Source organism: Microcaecilia unicolor, chromosome 7, assembly GCF_901765095.1.
Source record: "Microcaecilia unicolor chromosome 7, aMicUni1.1, whole genome shotgun sequence".
NCBI lineage: Eukaryota > Metazoa > Chordata > Amphibia > Gymnophiona > Siphonopidae > Microcaecilia > Microcaecilia unicolor.
The window spans coordinates 153448102-153467801 of NC_044037.1; the positions used below are offsets into that span (position 1 = coordinate 153448102).

General features: G+C 42.7%; 1 protein-coding gene across 2 annotated transcripts in view; it reads left to right on the forward strand.

The window, feature by feature from the left end:
• Nucleotides 1-19700, forward strand: part of ASB18 (ankyrin repeat and SOCS box containing 18) — a 159409-nt gene that overhangs the window by 12126 nt on the left and 127583 nt on the right. Inside the window, exon 1 of one of the 2 annotated variants that reach the window (XM_030210245.1) lies at nt 317-560. The exons of the other annotated variant lie outside the window; for it this stretch is intronic. Within the exon in view, the coding sequence (XP_030066105.1) occupies nt 317-560 (244 nt within the window). Of the gene's footprint in view, nt 1-316; nt 561-19700 lie in introns of those variants that run through there. 2 annotated transcript variants of the gene reach the window in all.

Below are 19700 nucleotides of genomic sequence, written 5' to 3' on the forward strand. Positions count from 1 at the left end.
TTTTCTAACTCTGAGTAGTCACAGATCACAGAAAGTACTCTGAACAAGTACATAATAAAGATTTTCATGAAACTAAGCCTTATTTTCAGATTATTGTCACATCTATTAGCACTCCTGGTCCAAATCATATCAAATAACTGTGATCACCTGACCGCCCTCTGACCAAGCTATAAATAGCAAAACAATAGAACTTGACCTGGCTGACAACAATGGGATTACTTGTACAGGACAGGGAGGAATGAGTGGCACTCCAGCACAGTGCCTGCTCCAGGGCCGAGTCTTGTTTTCTGGAGAACCCTGCAGGGTGTATGTAATAATGGCCAGGCTTCCAGGACCAGCTGTAGAAAAACTGGAGATCTTTCAGGAGACCGAACCCCAGCATCCACTGCCAGCAGCACAAAGTCCTGTGGACAGGTTTCATCAAGCACTTGTCACAGGAGACCTGTTTTACTTGCGGGCACTTACTGAAAAATACTACCAAGATGTGGGTGTGGTATTTGAGATCAGAAGGAATGAGCTGGAGTGGCAGGCTGGACAGCCTGCAGCCTTTGGATCAGCAGGTACTGCACAGGTAGAAGTTGCTTTCTTTCCTTTTTCTCTAGTGCAGGCTAATAGAGTGCACTTATGCATGGACAATTATGCTTTAACAGTATGAATATTTTAGTTGTTGTTTACAACTGAAGGAAGTAATTTTTTAGTATATCATTTAATCAATAATCACAGTTCTTTAAAATTTTTGCAAGTCGCAGCTCACTGTATTGAACTAAATAGGAATTATTTAAAGAGGTTGTTTTACAGGAGCTTCCAAAACTGGTTAAACTCCTTCTGCATCATCTGCAGCCTTCACAGTTCATATATTGCAAAATCTTTGGATAAGTCTTAAATGTTCCAGTGAATTCTATCATAATCAGAAAACAATCCAGTTTTCTTCAGCACCAATATTGTAACCAAAATTTGTATTAAAGGTGACAGCAAATAAAGACCAGCACAACCCATCTAATCTGTCCAGACAGGTGTTTAGGATTGTACCTGGTGCTCTGTGCAGGGTTATCTCCTCTATGCGTTTTTTAAAAGTGTAAAAGCCATTTCAGTTTTGAGTGGAAATGTTCTATACTTTTATTCCATCCTCTTGCTGTATGGGGACCATTTACCCACACCTTCTACAATCCTGTTACTGTTTTTGTTCTCACCACCTTCTGTGAAAGAGCATTCCAGGCATTTACTGCCTTTCATGAAAATGTTTTTCCTGTTAATACTTTTAAGTTTCCCTCCTTGCAGCTTCATTTCTTGTCCTCTAGTTTTATAGCCTCTCCATTTTTGGAAAAGTTTGTTCATTAATATCTTTCAAGTATTTAAATGTCTGTATCATATCTGCCCTGTCCCTGCTCTCATCTACAGTATACATTTTCAAATCGCAAGTAATAAACAGGGCCACAGACCTTTATGTAAGGAGAGTAAATAAAAGCAAGAGAAAAAGGAAACCGATATGGTTTTCAAAGCAAGTGGCTGAGAAAATAAAGGCTAAAGAGTTAGCATTCCAGAAATACAAAAAATCTCAAGTAGAGGAACACGGGGAGGAATACCGGATGAAACTGAAAGAAGCCAAGAGAGAGGTACGTCTGGCGAAGGCGCAAGCGGAAGAACAAATGGCTAGAAATGTACGGAGGGGAGACAAAAACTTCTTCAGGTATATTAGTGAAAGGAGAAAGACTAAAAAGGGGATTGTGAGACTAAAAGATACAGCAAAACGCTATGTAGAAAATGATGAAGAAAAAGCCAATTTGCTAAATAGATACTTTTGTTCTGTTTTCACTGAAGAAACTCCTGGGGAAGGACCGAGAGGGACTTGCAAAAGTACACTTGAGAATGAAGTGGATAGAGCACCGTTCACAGAAGAGAGTGTGTATGAACAACTTGGAAAGCTAAAGGTGGACAAAGCCATGGGGCCGGACGGGATCCACCCCAGAATACTGAGGGAGCTCAGAGAGGTTCTGGCGGGTCCTTTTAAAGATTTGTTTAATAAATCCTTGGAGACGGGAGAGGTTCCGAGGGATTGGAGAACGGCGGAGGTGGTCCCTCTTCACAAAAGTGGTGATAGGGAAGAAGCTGGAAACTACAGGCCGGTAAGCCTCACTTCGGTTATTGGAAAAGTAATGGAAGCCATGCTGAAGGAAAGGATAGTGAATTTCCTGGAAGCCAATAAGTTGCAAGATCCGAGACAACATGGTTTCACCAAAGGGAAATCGTGCCAAACGAATCTCATTGAATTCTTTGACTGGGTGACAGGAGAATTAAATCAAGGACGTGCTATGGACGTCATCTACTTAGATTTCAGCAAGGCTTTTGACACGGTTCCCCACAGGAGGCTCTTGAATAAACTAGACGGGCTGAAGATGGGACCCGAAGTGGTGAACTGGATTAGGAACTGGTTGACGGGCAGACGCCAGAGGGTGGTGGTAAATGGAGTTCGCTCAGAGGAGGGAAAGGTGAGTAGTGGAGTGCCTCAGGGATCGGTGCTGGGGCCCATTCTGTTCAATATATTTGTGAGTGACATTGCCAAAGGGTTACAAGGTAAAGTTTGCCTTTTTGCGGATGACACCAAGATTTGCAACAGAGTGGACACCCCGGAGGGAGTGGAAAACATGAAAAAAGATCTGAAGAAGCTGGAAGAATGGTCAAACATTTGGCAATTAAAATTCAATGCGAAGAAATGCAAAGTTATTCACTTAGGGAGTAGAAATCCAAGGGAGGCGTATGTGTTAGGCGGGGAGAGCTACTAAGTAGTAAATTTAAAATAAACTGGAAAAAAATGTCTTTACTCAACATGTAATTAAACTCTGGAATTCGTTGCCAGAGAATGTAGTAAAAGCAGTTAGCTTAACATGGTTTAACAAAGGTTTGGATAATTTCCTAAAAGAAAAATCCATAAGCCATTATTAAGATGGACTTGGGAAAATCCACACCTTATTTCTAGGATAAGCAGCATAAAATCTGTTTTACTTTTTTGGAGAAAATATCCTTCAAGGGTGACTCCGGATACTTATCTTGATTAACTCGGGATGAGGGGAGTGTGAATATGAAATCATGTCAGATTTCAAGTAATGATTTTGCTAATGGCTTTGTTGGAAAAGTAAAATGGATTACTGACCATTTAATCAGATAAAATTACCAGTTGAGAGTGATTGCCCTTTCCAGGATAATGAGCAATGGGATTCTTTTGCAGAAGTCCTGTTCAATTCTGATCGCCGCATCTCAAGAAAGATATAGTATGGCATTACTTATGTACTTATGTCTCTCAAAAAATGATGAAACATATGGAGGCCAATATTCAAAGTGATTTAAGCGGGCAGGAGCCTCTCCTGCCCGCTTAAATCACCTGTCGCCGCCCAACCACAGATATTCAAAGGCACTAAAGAGGGCTGTGCCACTAAATATCGCCTCTGACTGGCCCCCAAAAAGAGGGATGGTCAGGGGCAGGCCAAGGAGTGGTGTTGAGGAGGAGCCAGGACTTATGCAGGAGCTGGTATTATTCAGCTGAGGCATAAGGTATGCGGGTGAAGTTAGTTCAGCTCAACAGCTGCCCTAAATTCACACGCTTATCTTTATGTGGCTGACAGGGGCGTATCTGAACTGTGGCGGTAGGGGGGGACAGGGCCAGAGTGAGGGGGCACATTATAGCCCCCCCCCCGCCGCCGCCGCCGCCATTGCCGATCCCCCTGCCCCCAGCTGCTGCCATTGCCAACCCTCCCCCTCCGTTGCTTGCCTACCTTCGCTGGCGGGGGACCCCAACCCCCGCCAGCCGAGGTCCGCGTCCTCCTGCCCCTGCCGGCTGCTTTTAAAGAATTCCGTCAGCTGGCGGGGGACCCCCAACCCCCACCAGCCAAGCCGAGGTCCTTTCATTTTTCCACTGAAGCTGGCGCCGACGAAAGTTTCTTTTGAGTCTGACGTCGCTGCACGTTGTACGTGCAGGACGTCAGACTCAGAAACACAATGAAGCTGTTTCTGAGTCTGACATCCTGCACGTACAACGTGCAGCGATGTCAGACTCAAAAGAAACTTTCGTCGGCGCCAGCTTCAGTGGAAAAATGAAAGGACCTCGGCTTGGCTGGCGGGGGTTGGGGGTCCCCCGCCAGCTGACGGAATTCTTTAAAGGCAGCCGGCAGGGGCAGGAGGACGCGCACCTCGGCTGGCGGGGGTTGGGGTCCCCCGCCAGCGAAGGTAGGTGAGCAACGGAGGGGGAGGGTTGGTAGCGGTAGGGGGGTCCAGGGCGAAATCTGCGGGGGCCCAGGCCCCTGAGGCGCCACGCAGATACGCCCCTGATGTGGCAGCTTCCTGAAAATGGCTGCTCACAGTACTTGCAGTACTCATCTCGCAGCAGACATTTTTAGGAAGCTGCGGCTAGGGGCAGGAGCGAAGGGGATTTGCTCCTGCCTCCAGCACCCCGCTGGACCACCAGGGAGGTCAGGTAGGCCCCAGGGGAGAGTCCTATCCTAACTGGGAGGTGGTGGTGGGATGGGGCTTTTGTTGGCTAGGGGGAGTAGGTGGGGCACAGCAGAGCTACCCAGGGGGAGCAGTACTGACCAGAGCAGAGCTACTGGGGGGGGGGGGGGGGGGGGTGATGTTGTCAGGTGCTGGGCCGCCCTGCTATGGGAGGATGAAAATAAATTTTTTTATGCGGGTCACCTGACATTTAGGGCCTGCATAACTTTCTGCCTGCCCGCCCGCCTCAACGTACGCCCTGATATTCAGTGCCGGTGCCCGGCCTGCAAAACATAAACGAGTTTTTGGGCAAGATCATAGTCACGTTCAGCAGGTGCACTTTTCTTTGTGATTTCATTGCTCTTGCTCAAAGCTAAACCAGTTAAAATAAACCCATCAGGAAATAGGATATCCTCATTGAAATCTGGCCATCTGAAGAGAAATGGGCACAAACTACAGAATTTATAATTGTTGTTTCTACCAGCTACAATAATTTGTGAAGCTGTTTTAGTGATATTCAATTGTTATTTCTTTTCTCCTCCACCTAAGGCATTGCCTATCCAACTGAAACAGCTTTAGACTTATTACAGATGTGGACCAACAATAAAGAACGACAACATGGAAGCAGCAGCTCATAGGTTTGCTTGCTTTGTTTTTGAGCAAAGAGTCAATGACGGCTGCGCGGGGAAGTGGACACACAGATTAACCAAATTGGTTTACTTGTTTACAGTGGACTAGATAGGCGGCTCACTTCCACTCCTGTCTATTAAACCTCCGTACTTGGCTCGGCTGCTGGTCCCGCCCCCTCATGTCAGTTCCTGTTCCTGCTGTGCAACAATAGAAAGACGTGCTTGCCTGCGCTAACAACAGAGAGATCTTGGGCAGCTGCAGTGGCTTGGGTGACAGCGTGAGGGAAAAAGGGAGGGAGACAGCAGCTTGGGTGACAGCGGGAGGGAGGGAAGCAGCGGCATTAGTGAGAGCGTGAGGGAGGGAGGGAGGGAGGGAAGGAGGTGGGGAAATCCCAGATCAGAACTCCCGATTTTTTCCAAAATAAATTGATTCATCCAAAATGAATCGATGAATCCATTTGAATTGTGAATTGGACAGCACAAGTGTTTGATACTATAAACCACACTATCTTAATAAGCAAATTTCAATCAGTTTTAAAGTGATTTAATTTTTTTTTTTTAGAAAGCAGTTTTAGTGTTGTATGAGGGAATGATGTATCAGAATCTCACCTATTATTAACAGGTGTTTCACAAGGTTCATGCTTGTCTGCTGTTCTTTTTAATGTTTTTTAGTACCCCTTCGTCAATTGTTAAATTGTTTTGGAATTCAGTTTAGGCTATATGCAGACGATATACAGCTTTTTGTTCCTTTTAAGAAGAGTGTTTGTCACATTTAATTGATTGAAGTTAATTTTGTGGTGTATTAATTGTTGGATGTCAGCAAATGGCCTAAAATTGAATATTAATAAGACCTAGATTTTATTGTTGGCCACAATTATGATATTCTGACAGAGTTTCAATTTGAGAATGATTTAATATCTATTGTGCGAAATCTGAGGGATCTGGGTGTAATGCTTGATGAAGGATTAACAATGAAAGTACAAGTAAACAAAATTACAGTTAATGAAGATATTGAGGAATTTATTGAAGTCACATAATTTCAGAACTGTTGTACAGAGTCTAATCACTCTGCATTTTGATTACGCTAATGCATTGTTATTAGGACTTCAGAGAACCCAGATAAAAGCACTGCAAATAGCACAGAACTCAATGCCTAGGGTATTGACAGGGTCCAGTGGTTTAGAACATATTACTCCTGTTTTTCCTATTGAGCAAATGGTCTAGTTTAAAATTCTTTGTCTGTTGTTTAAGATTTTAAAACAAGTCTCAGAGATATTGGCAGCTAGGTTGCATATTTACCAACCAAATCGATTGTTGAGATCAGGAACCAAAAATTTACTAGATATTCTATCTCATCATACTATTCAGTCTGATGGAAGTAGACATAAGATTTTTTTACATGGCTGGTCTAGTTCACTAGAATAGGCTACCTTTAAGATTTAGGAATATTACAGATTTTAAAGAATTAAAAGGGAACTTTAAAACATTATTGTTTATGCAAGCATACAGCTGAGGGAATGAGTAAGGATCCTGTGCCCGTTTTAAAAAACTTGATTGATTGTGTTTATAATGGTGTTATGTTTGTTTGTTTGTTTGTTTATTTATTTATTGCATTTGTATCCCACATTTTCCCACCTATTTGCAGGCTCAATGTGGCTTACATAGTACCGTCAAGGCGTTTGCCCAGTCGGTTGATAGCAAATACAAGGTTGTATATAGTGATCGAATGAGGTATATGTGGAGGGTCGGAAGGGATGAAGATTGTGTGTTGTCCAGTACGATCATTAGGCATTCTATGTTTCTGGGTGAAGAGGTTTACGTAGGGTCATTGGGGTAGGCCTTTTTGAAGAGGTTGGTTTTTAGTGATTTCCTGAAGTTCAGGTGGTCATGGATTGTTTTCACAGCTTTTGGGAGGCCATTCCATAGTTGTGCACTTATGTAGGAGAAGCAGGATGCGTAAGTTGTTTTGTATTTCAGTCCTTTGCAATTTGGGTAGTGTAGGTTTAGGTATGATCTTGACAATCCGACTCTGTTTCTTATTGGTAGATCTATAAGGTCTATCATTTATCCTGGGACTACGCCATATATAATTTTGTGGACTAAAGTGCAGATTTTGAAGATGATCCGTTCTTTGATTGGGAGCCAATGCAGCTTTTCTCGAAGGGGTTTGGCAATTTCGAGGCGTGTTTTGCTGAATATCAACCTGGCTGCCGTATTTTGGGCGGTCTGGAGTTTTTTTGTGAGTTTATTTTTATTTATTTATTTATTGCATTTGTATTCCACATTTTCCCACCTCTTTGCAGGCTCAATGTGGCTTACAATACATCATGAATGGTGGAAATATATAAGAAAATAGACAATTTAGTATTACAGAAGGGTCTTGGGTAACATTATAATGATAAAGCATGATAGTAATATAACAAGCAGATATTGAAGACAATTCTGGATGTATGTGGAGGAGTTCACATTTGTTGATCTTTGTGGTATACCTTGTTAAAGAGATGGGTCTTCAGTAATTTGCGCAAGTTAGTTAGTTCATAAACTGTTCCAGAATTGTGTGCTCAGGTATGAAAAGGTTGACGCATGCGTTAGTTTGTATTTTAGACCTTTACAGTTGGGCAAGTGAAGATTAAGGAATGTGCGGGATGATTTTTTAGCGTTCCTGGGTGGTAAGTCTATCAAGTCTGACATGTAGGCTGGGGCATCTCCGTGAATGATTTTGTGTACTAGGGAGCATATTTTGATTGTGATGCGTTCTTTAAGTGGTAGCCACTGTAGCTTTTCTCGTAGGGGTTTAGCACTTTCATATTTTGTTTTACCGAATATGGGTCTAGCTGCAGTGTTCTGGGCTGTCTGAAGTTTCTTGATTATTTGCTCTTTGCAGCCAGTGTAGAGTGTGTTGCAGTAGTCTAGATGACTGAGTACCATTGATTGTACCAGGTTATGGAAGACGGTCCTTGGGAAGAAAGGTCTTACTCTTTTTAATTTCCACATCTTTTTGGTTGTATTTTTCGCATGGTTCTCAAGTGTTAGGTGTCAATCAATGGTAACTCCAAGAATTTTTAAGGTGTCCGAGATTGGGAGATTCAGTTTTGGTGTGTTAATGGTGGTGAATTTGTTTGTGTTATGTTGAGAGGTGAGTATTAGGCATTGGGTTTTTTCTGCACTGAGTTTCAGCTGAAATGCATCCGCTCATGTATGCATGATATGTAGACTTTGGTTGATGTCATTTGAAATTTCCGTTAGATCTTGTTTAAATGGAATGTAGATCGTTACGTCATCTGCGTATATGTATGGGTTGAGGTTTTGGTTTGATAGTAGTTTGGCCAAGGGTATCATCATTAAGTTGAATAGAATCGGTGAGAGGGAGGATCCCTGTGGAACTCCGCATTCAGGTATCCATGTGGCTGATGTAGTCGAATTAGATGTCACTTGGTATGATCTTGTGGTTAGGAACCCCTTGAACCAATTGAGAACGTTGCCTCCAATTCCAAAGTACTCGAGGATATGTAGTAGTATTCCGTGATCAACCATGTCAAAGGCGCTAGATATGTCAAATTGTAGAAGTTGCAATCATTTGTTTGAATTTAGTCATGAGAGTTCTTTGCATCCCGCATAGATTCCGTTGCAATAATCTGCATGACTTAGGACCATTGAATATATTAGGTTTCAAAAGGTTTCCCTTGGGAAGAAAGGTTTTAATTGTTTGAGCTTCCACATTGAATAGAACATTTTCTTTATTACAGAGTTTACTTGGCTCTTGAGAGTGAGGTTGCGGTCGAGTGTGATGCCAAGTATTTTCAAGCTGTCTGAGGTAGGGAGGGTGTATCCCGCCTTCCTCTGATGTAATTTCCTTTCCATGAGGGCGGGCGGGACGCTGAGAGGGCAGCACTGCAGGGAAGCGAAGGACGACGGAGTCGAGCTTGCTGCTTTTACTAGCGCTGCCCACCAGTTCACCACTGCCTGCGACTTCGTTTTAGAGTGAGTGGAAGTTTGACATGGGAGTGGGGAGGACAGGGGAGGGAGGAGAATCGCTGGCCATGGGAGAGGGGAGGGAGGAGAATCGCTGGCCGTGGGAGAGGGGAGCGAGGAGAATCGCTGGCCATGGGAGAGGGGAGGGAGGAGAATCGCTGGCGAGGGGAGGGCAGGGGAGGGAGGAGAATCGCTGGATCTCTGAAAAAAGGTGCCGGTACGCTGTACCATTGCGTACCGGCACAAAAAAAGCACTGGTGTTACACCTCAATTGCTACGCTGTGGTGCGCATATAACTAGCATAATTAGCTTCGCACTTGGAAACCTGCTGCGGTTAACTGGAATGTACATCAAGAAATCAGTGGTTAACCAGCATTCAGTACGTGGTATTTAGGGCTGAGGTCGACAATGCTTAGCAATGAGCATGAGGCTATTGACAAAGGGCTTCGGGAACATAATTTATGACAGCAATTCTTACCTTTCTATCAGTACAGAGTCTCCATTGGCTTTGATGTTCAACTTGGTGTCACTTTAGGTTCCCCAGCTAAGAACATACCTGACTGCTAGATAGGTTTTACATCTACCGGCTCTCAGGCTTGTTAACTATCGAAGGGTGACACATCCATCTTCTCTACAGCACATCTTCTCTTCAGCATTTACCTATACATAAGAGTGTTTTCTTGCATTTACGTCACCAGTATTCTTTATGGGATATCGTCACCAGTATTCTTTATGGGGTATTCATGACAAGAATGATTAACACACTGGTTCTTTGCATTTTGCTCGCATTTCGCTTGGGGTAGACAAAGGGCTTTATGAACATAAGTCATGGCAATAGTTCTCACTTTTCAGTTTGGTTCCTTATAATAAAAATATACATTGCTGCTACACCGAGTACTGTCACCAGCACAGGAGGTCATCATTAGGCACATAATTGATGCTAGGTAAGGTTATTATACCAACACACCAGATTACACATAACCTACGATCAGGCTGGTTAATTATTGAAGGACTTCACATTCAAGTAATCTATCGCAGTTGACTCACGACGTTTCACTATGTACCATATAGTGTTAAGACAAAAGGGTCGCTTGCATGTGCAGTTGATATTGCACTCTCCATAGAGCCCAAGCCACTTACTTAGATGCACTTCGGTGTGTCAATCGAAGGTCATAGGAAAGGTAGTGGTGTGACCCCTTTTTCCTGTTTCTCATGAGCCAATATGACTACGACGGCTCAGTTTATGGTCCCATCAGGCTATAGCGTTTTTTGCATTGTGCCTTCCTTTTATCGTAGGCTATCAGTGGGGCATGTTTAGGGCACATGTGGATGGATTACACACAGAATTTCTTCTCCAGGCAATAGTGGGTATAGTAATTTCATCCACGTATTCTTGGTTGGGTGAGTATAGAATAAAACATGGGTAGCAAAACTACTATCCTATTGTTCTGGACAGTGCAAGTTGGGTCCCAATGGCATCCTAATGTATTGTCGGGCCACCATTATAGATTTAACTGCCCACTATGCCGGTATGAAACGAGGTGCCCGTATCAGATGAGCATCACCCTTTGACTTTATGGAATGTGGAAGCGCTCTGCATCACAGGACAGCACTTCTCAGGTATAAGATGCATTACAGATGTCAAATCAAGCGCTGCTCATGTTTAAGATAAAAATCAAGCGCTGCTTATGTTTAAGACATAATCAACTACAATTGTCAGATACTCTTCACATATTTGAAATGGCTTAATGACTGGAATTATAGGTGCCAGCTTTGGCTGTAACACATATATACAGGTCACAAGATGACAGGTGCACATACATGCGTACATACGGGATGCTGGTCCATTCATAAGTTCCTACTAGAGGGAATGCGCTCCTTATGCCAGAAGGTTCTGACGAGCCTCAGTAGAACATATGATGTCACGAGTGGGAGAGAGACATGGGGACGGAGGCAAGTGTGAATTAAAACTGTTTGGTTTGTGCCACAGACATGCACACCAATTATTACAACTGACTGGTTTGGGGCACAGAAAGGCCCACTGGTGAGGTGTAGTGCCAGTTGTTTGTCAGTTGTAACATTACCTGTGTTGGCAGTCATGACGACCTGCAAGAGGCTCACACAGCAGCAGCCTAACAGGGGGCAAGGAGTGAGTTGGATGCAGTAGTGTGCATAGTTTGGACAGATCAGCACAAGATCTAGCGAGGCTCTACCAGGGAATTATTTGCAGTCCAGTCATAAGTGTCAGAGTGAATGTGGCCGCAGATAGGATGGATTGTGGTGGGTGACCGCAACAATCGAGGTTTCGCTGTCCTGGTCTGTGGCGGTGGGTCCTAGCCTGAAAGAGTACACAGTACTATGTTTCAGACAGCCGCATGAAAAAGCAAATCAAGAAATGTATTAAGTTATGTCCAATAAAAAAGGTATCATCTTATTTTCTTTTCCATGTTTTCTTTTGTTTGATTTCTATTGATATGTTTCAGACCAAAGCAAGGTCAAAGGCCATGTGGTTGTTGTTCCATGCTAGCAGTGGCATGGATGATGTCTAAGATCAAGGGCAGTTCCCCTCTTGTACGGAGGGGGGCCAGTGCCAGATTAGCAGATGATCAGCGGAGCCTACCTCAGACTTGGACGGAATGGGGAGGCTGAAGGCTTCACGAAAGAGAGCCAATGGGTATGAGAGGGAAGATGCTTTTACAGCAATCCCTTGAGCAAAGCTGTGATGTTAGCACCTGTGCATGTTGGCAGTATATGCCCCAGGTGGAGCAAAAAGCTACAGCGTGATTATGGCAGAAAGAGAGAGAACTCACTTTTGCAAATCTCTGAAAACCTATCTCTTCAACAAGGCCTACCACGAGAATCCATAACTTAATTATAACACTTCACCACTCTTCCCTTTTCTGAACGTCTTCCTTCTACACTGTCTGCCTAGCTCTTTTTGTCATCCTCGATCTCTTTGTAACACCAATTGTATCTCTACCCTGGAATGGCGATGCCATAACAGATCTTTATAAGCCACATTGAGCCTGCAAATAGGTGGGAAAATTTGGGATACAAGTGCAATAAATAAATAAATATACTGTGTGACTCAAAAAGGCTAGGCCACTTGCCTCAAATGCTCTAGATAGAAATAGAGTCATATATTTGATTGTTTATTACTGTAAAATGTATACATGATTGGAAATTGCTTACTATTATGAATAATTCATAGATATAAATTGTAGAATACTGCGGCCACAATAAATTCCACTCTTTATCGGATAACTGGTCAAGTGTGAATATACACTGTGTATGGTCTGGACTGAAATGAGAGTGCTGAAGTGCCACCTGCCTGATTTGTGAATCATTTACCTTTGTTCCACTTTTGAGCTTCAAGTTTTGGCTATAAGATAGCCAGCCAGTTGGCAAACCTAAATCAGCTCCTCTTCCTACTCTTGGGCCAAGCACCTACAAATAAGTGATGGGCATGTATATATGCATCTTGTCAGTTCATTAACTTGTTCCAATGTCTTGCCACTGGTGAGGGGCATAGGAGGAAATTCCATAACAGGACACTAACATTTAGGTGCCATATTTGTGCGAGCAGTGAGTCTGTTCTATAAGAACACTTACATGCATAGTGTTCTTTATAGAATATTAGCATAAATTAGCATTGGTGTGCCTAAATGTAGGGGTACATATTTACAACAGGTCTATGGCTGGCAGAAAAGAACACATCTAAATGTGGCATTTACGTGCATAACCTGCTGTACACCACCTTGGGTGAATCTCTTTAAAAAGGCGGTTAATAAATCCCAATAAATAAACTTACAGTATTCTGTAAACTCTTCACATAAATGTTGGCCATGCCTATGACATGCCCATGCCCCTCCTATGTGAACACCCCCCTGCAATTACGTTTTAGCCGTTTTAGCTCGTAATTACAGAATAGCGATTAGGTATACTACTGCCATTTACTGTGTGAATGGCAGTATTCTATAAATTTAAGTATGCAAATGATACTTACCTTTTGACGAATTACAGTGCACTCCATTTAAGTGCATGTCGGATAAGCGCATGCTCTGTTTAACTGCATGCCATACTTCGGTCCCATTTTTTGCGCCATCAATTTCTATGGGGACAAACTTCAGTTTAGCACATCACTGATAAGTGCAAGATTTGCTTATATGCATGGTGTAAGACTGCTCCTCTGCAGGAAGAGTCCGCATAAGCGCACGCACGGAATATGGAAGCCGATTGGCGCATGACAAAGGTGCGGTAAATTTGAAATCTCGGTAAACTGCCACAGGCAGAATAAGCAAAAGAATGTTGTTAGAGTGTACACTGGAGTTGTCGTTGTTGTCGTCCTGCAGCTGTAAAACTTTAACACTGGCAGAACGAATAAAAGTTCTTAAAAAATTAGAAAACAAACAAAGTCAAGCATCTATTGCTAAAGAATATGGTGTCAATCCCAGTCAAATTTCACGTATCTTGAAGCAGAAAGACCAGCTTCTAGAAGACTGGCAAAACAATACAAATCCACACTGGAAACGTAAACAGGCGGGAAAAACTGAGGATGTAGAAGATGCTCTTCTTCGGTGGTTTTCTCAAGTCAGGAGCAGACAGTTTCCTGTCAGTGGTCCACTGCTTATGGAGAAAGCTAATCAGCTAGCTTAAAGTCTTGGACTAACTGAATTTAAAGCCATTGTTGGATGGTTGGAAAGATGGAAGGAGAGGAACAACATAAAATTCAAGAAACAGCATGGTGAAAAACAAGATGCTGATGACTTTGGTGCTGAAAATTGGGTTGTTACAGTTCTTCCTACCATCTTGAACGAGTTTGCACCTCATGACATTTTCAATGCTGACAAAAACGGTCTCTACTGGCGAGCGATTCCTGATGGAACACTTGCATTCAAACAAGCCGAAACTACAGGAAGTAAAACGTCAAGGGACCGACTGATGATCCTCCTTTGCTGCAATATAGATGGGAGCGAGAAGTTGGAACCACTCATCATTGGAAAGAGCAAACAGCCCCGTTGTGTCAAGAATGTTAAGCGACTTCCTTTGTCATACGAGGCTAACGCAAATTCATGGATGACTGGGGAAATTTAGAAGCAGTGGCTAAAGAAGTTAGACACTAGAATGTGGGCATAAAAGCGTCAGATTTTGTTGCTTTGTGGTAATTGTGCTGCACACAGTGATGATGTCAGGCTGTCTAACATCAAGGTGGTCTTCCTGCCACCAAACACTACCTCTCTGATCCAACCTATGGATCAGGGCATAATAGCCAATTTCAAACAACATTATCAGGCTCTTGTGCTACGTCGTGTAATGAGCGTTATGGATGACCAGACTGGCAAGGATAAACATGCGGTTGAACTGGCTCATAATCTATCACTGTTGGATTCCCTACATATGCAGAAAGAAGCCTGGAATCATGTTACACAGGCAACCATTGTGAACTGCTACAAGCGGGCAAGCTTTGTTAGGGATGTGGAGAGGGACGAAACAGATGCAGCTGTTGCAAACGCGTCAGATGAGCAGGCTATTGACATCCCAGCTGTTATTACTGAAGAGGAGTTTCATCACTACGTAGCTGTTGATTATGGTCTATAAACAGCTGATGACAGTACTGATGTCGAGATATGCACCTACACGCAGACAACGGCTGATGATGAAACAGATGATGAAATGAGCAGCAAGGCACATGCTGACGAAATTCAACAACCGCCTGTCACTTTAGCAAGAGCACTGGAGAGTCTCAACACCGTGCGGGCCTATCTGGAGGCCACTAGATGTCAGTGCTATGTCAGTTTTTACCGTCTGGCAGACGTAGTCTATGGAACTCACAGACACAAGAGTGTACAGAGGACTATGACTGATTACTTCAAATAAGCCTAACGTCAGTTAACAGAGACTGTATAATGTCAGTTAACGGAGACTGTATACTGTACGAATAATAAACAGTACTGTACATATGTTTATCAGATGTCAAGCTTCTTTGGGTCACAACGGTTAAGTGCACACTCCAGTTAATTGCATGTATTTCTTTGGTCCCAGACCCTTGCATTTAAGTGGATTACACTGTATTATAAAATGAGAAAGATAGTGTTCAGAGCCAATGTTAGACATACTGGTGCCCAGAGCACAAATTTAGGAGGGGACTCCAAAGCCTAAATAATCTATGCTTTTTTCAGCTTCAAGAGGGCTTGGGTACTCTGTGGTATGGGAGCCCCGGGCAGTTTCCCTGATTGCTTCACCTAACTCCAGCCCTGACAGTGCTCAGCCTAATAGTAAGCATGCCTACTATGCCTCTATACAAACAGATTTTCACATCTCCCTCAATGCTCTGCTGAAACAATCTCTACTCCTTCAAGGTTAACATAATCTACAAACTGGCAGGCAGGGTAATGAGCACATTCTGAATGGCTCTCAGCATGGGGCCCAAGAGAAGCTATTGCTCTGTGAATATGAACTGCAGCTTGTTACATCTATGAGATCGATGCTTCCATAGCATTCCTGCCATTGGAGTCATCTTCCTTATTTGATATTTGCTCCCTGGGGATCATATTTTCCCATTCTCTTCATGCCAGCTAACAATCTCACATATGGCTCCTGAACTCTTTCTAAAAGTTATTATTTTTAATAGATGAACAGTACTACCATGTTATATTCAGTGAGGTGCCCTATACACATAAAAGTACACAAAAATGTCTAAAGACATCGCCAGAGCAGTGAAAGAAGAATACTGTGGAAATTGTACTATTAAGTACCTTCTGACACTTTTTTATTGAGTCTCAAATCCTTTTAATTCAATGTCAATTGTAAAAATATGATTCCAAATATAACACTCATGGAGAAAGACACCTGTTATTATAACCAAGCTGATCACCAGATGTCACTTATCCTTTCTCTTCCCATCCTTGAAGACTACAAAAAGGCATTTAGTGGGGAGCTTCATGAATCAAATCTGAGGAGACAAATTTACATAAAGGAATTGGAGCTAATTATAGGTCCCTGTTTACAAAGGTACGCTATGCTCACTATGAGAGTCAGTTAGCACATGCTAAAACTGCTAGCATGCCTTTGTAGGGCTCTCTTTCATTATGGGGATGTTGGCTTTCCTCTCCAGGCTGCTAGGTCACCGCTGCCTCCTGGACACTTGACCGAATCAGCCGTTCCACACTGCTGGCTGGCTCTTCCCAAGCCTCTTTGGTGAGGTTGTCTCTCTGCGGTGAAAGCTCCTGCAGCTTGGCTTCAGTTTACTGGTGAGCACCGGCTCTTTGTGCATCCAGTTGCAGAGGCTTACCTTCTCTGTGGATGCATCAGCTTTCTTCTCCTCTCCTGGCTCTTGGATTGCTGGTGTCTCCCGGACAATTGCCGGACGGCCTTTTCTCACTGCTGGATGCAACATAGTCGGGGCTCCCAGGCCTCTTGGGTGAAGTCATCTCCCTTTGGTTATTTGTAGGGGCTTCCGTGTCGCTCCCGTGCCTGGGACACTCAGGTGTTGCTGGTCTACCGTGCTTTCTCCACAGTGATTCCTGGCTCTCCCCCGTGCTTCAAATTGGCCTCTTATTGGCTCAGGGTCCCAGAGCTCTTTGGCTCCATGCCAACTAGCTGGCAGTCATCTTTTGTAAAGAGATGAGTTTTTAAAAGTTTTAGAAACTCTGCATGACTGGGTTGATTTAACACGCAATGGTAAACTATTCCAGATTTTTACATCATGATATACTAAAGAAGATTCCAAATATGATTTTCTTTGCATTTTCCTAACAGATAGATAGTTAAGTTTTAAGTATCATTTTTTCCTAGCTGTATAGAAAGAGGTGGAAAATTCTAGATAATTAACCAATCATTTTGAGCTATCTCTGTAAAGTGACTTACATATTAAACAAGCTTTCTTATATTTATTCGTGAGTTTATCCTAAGCCAGTGCTAGTTATGCAATAATAAAGTAGCCTTCTGACCTTGAGTAGACCAGTCCAAATATTAATCTTGCTGCTGTATTTTATAAAAATTGCACTTTCTTAATTAATTCAACTGTCATTGTATTTTATCAGTTCATTGTAAGCCGCTTAGAGGCCACTTTCAGTGGTATAAAGCGGGGTATAAATGTTCTGCATAAATAAATAAATAAATAAATTTACATGAGAAACAACCATATAAAGAATTACAATAGTCTAAATATGGCAAAAGGCCAGACTGCCCCACACTTCTGAAATTATATGGATGTAGCATTGATCGTATGGCCCTTAATTGTCTAAAGTGAAAAAAAATTCTTCTCAAGAGCATTTAACTGTAATTCAAAGGTCAGACCTGAATCAACCAACACTCCAAGAATTTTGAAGTGGTTGTCTATCTGCAGGTCCTTTCCTGAATCAAGCACAAATCATTTTATTGGTAATAGATCATAAGGGCCAAACCAGACTATCTTAGAAATAGCTCCTGGCCAGTTAAATCACTTCTTTGAGGGCTAACCACTCATTTTCACTGACACTTAACTGGTTAGTGCCAATGAAAGTGTCTAGTGTAAAACTGGTTATTTCGGAGGTGTTCTGGAGGTGGAGTCAGTACTTGGCCAGATAAGTACCAATACTCAGCACTTTACTGGCCAAAGCAACCACATAAATAGGACTGCATAAAAGTCAGTGCTATTTTTATGTGATTCACCATAGCTGGTTTAGTGGTGAGCATTACTATGGTTTAGCCAGCTCTATAACCTGGAAATTCAATGCCAGAGCCTGGACATGGCCTGTCATTGAATTTCTGGGCATAACACTGGCAGAAGTCAGCAAAAGGCTGAGCACCACTGCAGAATATCAACCCCCTGATATATAACTGGAATTGTAGCCTGGACCAGATATGTAAGTGTCATTGAGCAAGCCTGGAAAAAAGCCAGGGACTGCTTGATGATAGGGGTTGTTTCCTACATCCAAACAAGCAAGCAACTCCCCCACCCCCTGGGGAATGGGAAGCATGCACAACCACACTATATTAACAAATTTCACTGGTTTTGTGTGTATAGATTTAAAACATTTCACCACACAGTCAGTATTCCAACGGTGCAATATATTCCAATCCTAAATGGAGGAAAAAGCCTCAGAAAACAATGGATGTTATAAACATATATATTTACCTCTAGGCTTCAGAGAAAAACCTCCATAAACTTTAATCATGAACCACTGTGGGTTTTAGATAGATAGATAGATAGATAGATAGATAGATAGATAGATAGATAGATAGATAGATAGATAGATAGATAGATAGATAGATAGATAGATAGATAATTTTTTATATAATTTTTAAAATATTTTTAAAGTACTTAGCTTCAGTCTATTTTGCAGGAGGTTACCCCCAACACTAGCCACCATTTCGTAGTGCCTAACCTGCTGTTTCAGGGGGTACCGACTTTGGCTCAAAAAGCTGGAGATAGAAAAGAGCAAGAAAATTAGTTGTTCATCGTCTTCAAACATTCCAATGAAAAAGCAACAATGAACTTACTCACTGCTATCTGGTTCTGTGTTGACCTCAATACTACTTAAAAATGGCAGCTTGATGTCTGAGAGGCAGTATTAATACCCAACTTGAACCAATCAGATTGCTATTAAAGACTTCATATTCACATGCTTATACACACATCAATTACATATCTTGGCACTCCCATTGGTTGGATGATTTAATTAATAAAAAGCATTGCAATGAAAAAGATCTTAATAAAAATGATGCCATTCAATGCCAGAATTAAAACCCCTTGGTTGTGTGGAATTTGGACAAAAAATCCAGCATTGCTCCATTTGAAATAAAGCCAGATATTGGTCTCTACTATGAACATCAGAATTCACCTGGCTTAATCACAAAGCATTTAAGGTTGCGGTGAGGAACTCACTGTGACCAGCGGAGACAGACCGCAGCAGGGAAGACAACTGATTCGACCACATCGACCAAGCGAAAGCCAATTGCGGCAGAGACCGACTTGCATGGGAACGTCAGCTGCAACATCAGAGGCCGAGACCCGGCCTGTAGGGACCCACTAGGAGATTATGGTGAGCAGTGCCACGCCACTCCCCCGCATAGAGAACACAGCAACACCACTATGCAACTGAGACCCACTGAGACAGAACTTCTAGAACTCCTGCGTATGTATACCTGACCGTCTGAGAGTCACGAAATTGTATACATATAACAAAATTGCGCTAACTCTTGCTTTTATTATCTTGCTGTGATATCAGCTGTGCTGACTCCTACTATTACTATCTTGCTGGTATTATCTGCTGATATTGTCTTGCTAGCATTGCATAGTATTGTTAAAATGTGATAATTAGATATCTTATATTTACAATACTATCTTTCAATTGTATATATGCTGATGCTGCCAATGCTGACACCCAACCAACCCTGCACCCTGCCAAAGCTCCTTCATCTTACAACAAACCTTTCATAGTCCAATTCCTCGGGACCCCACCCTGAACCAACAAGAGTAACCCACCCTACCCCCACCTAACCCACCCCTTAACTTTAACCCACACATGCCTACCAACCCACAAATACCCACTATCCAACCAAAGTATCTCACCAGCATGATCCTCTTGAAAATAATCATCACTATCCATTCACTCACTACAACCCATGCAACTCTCA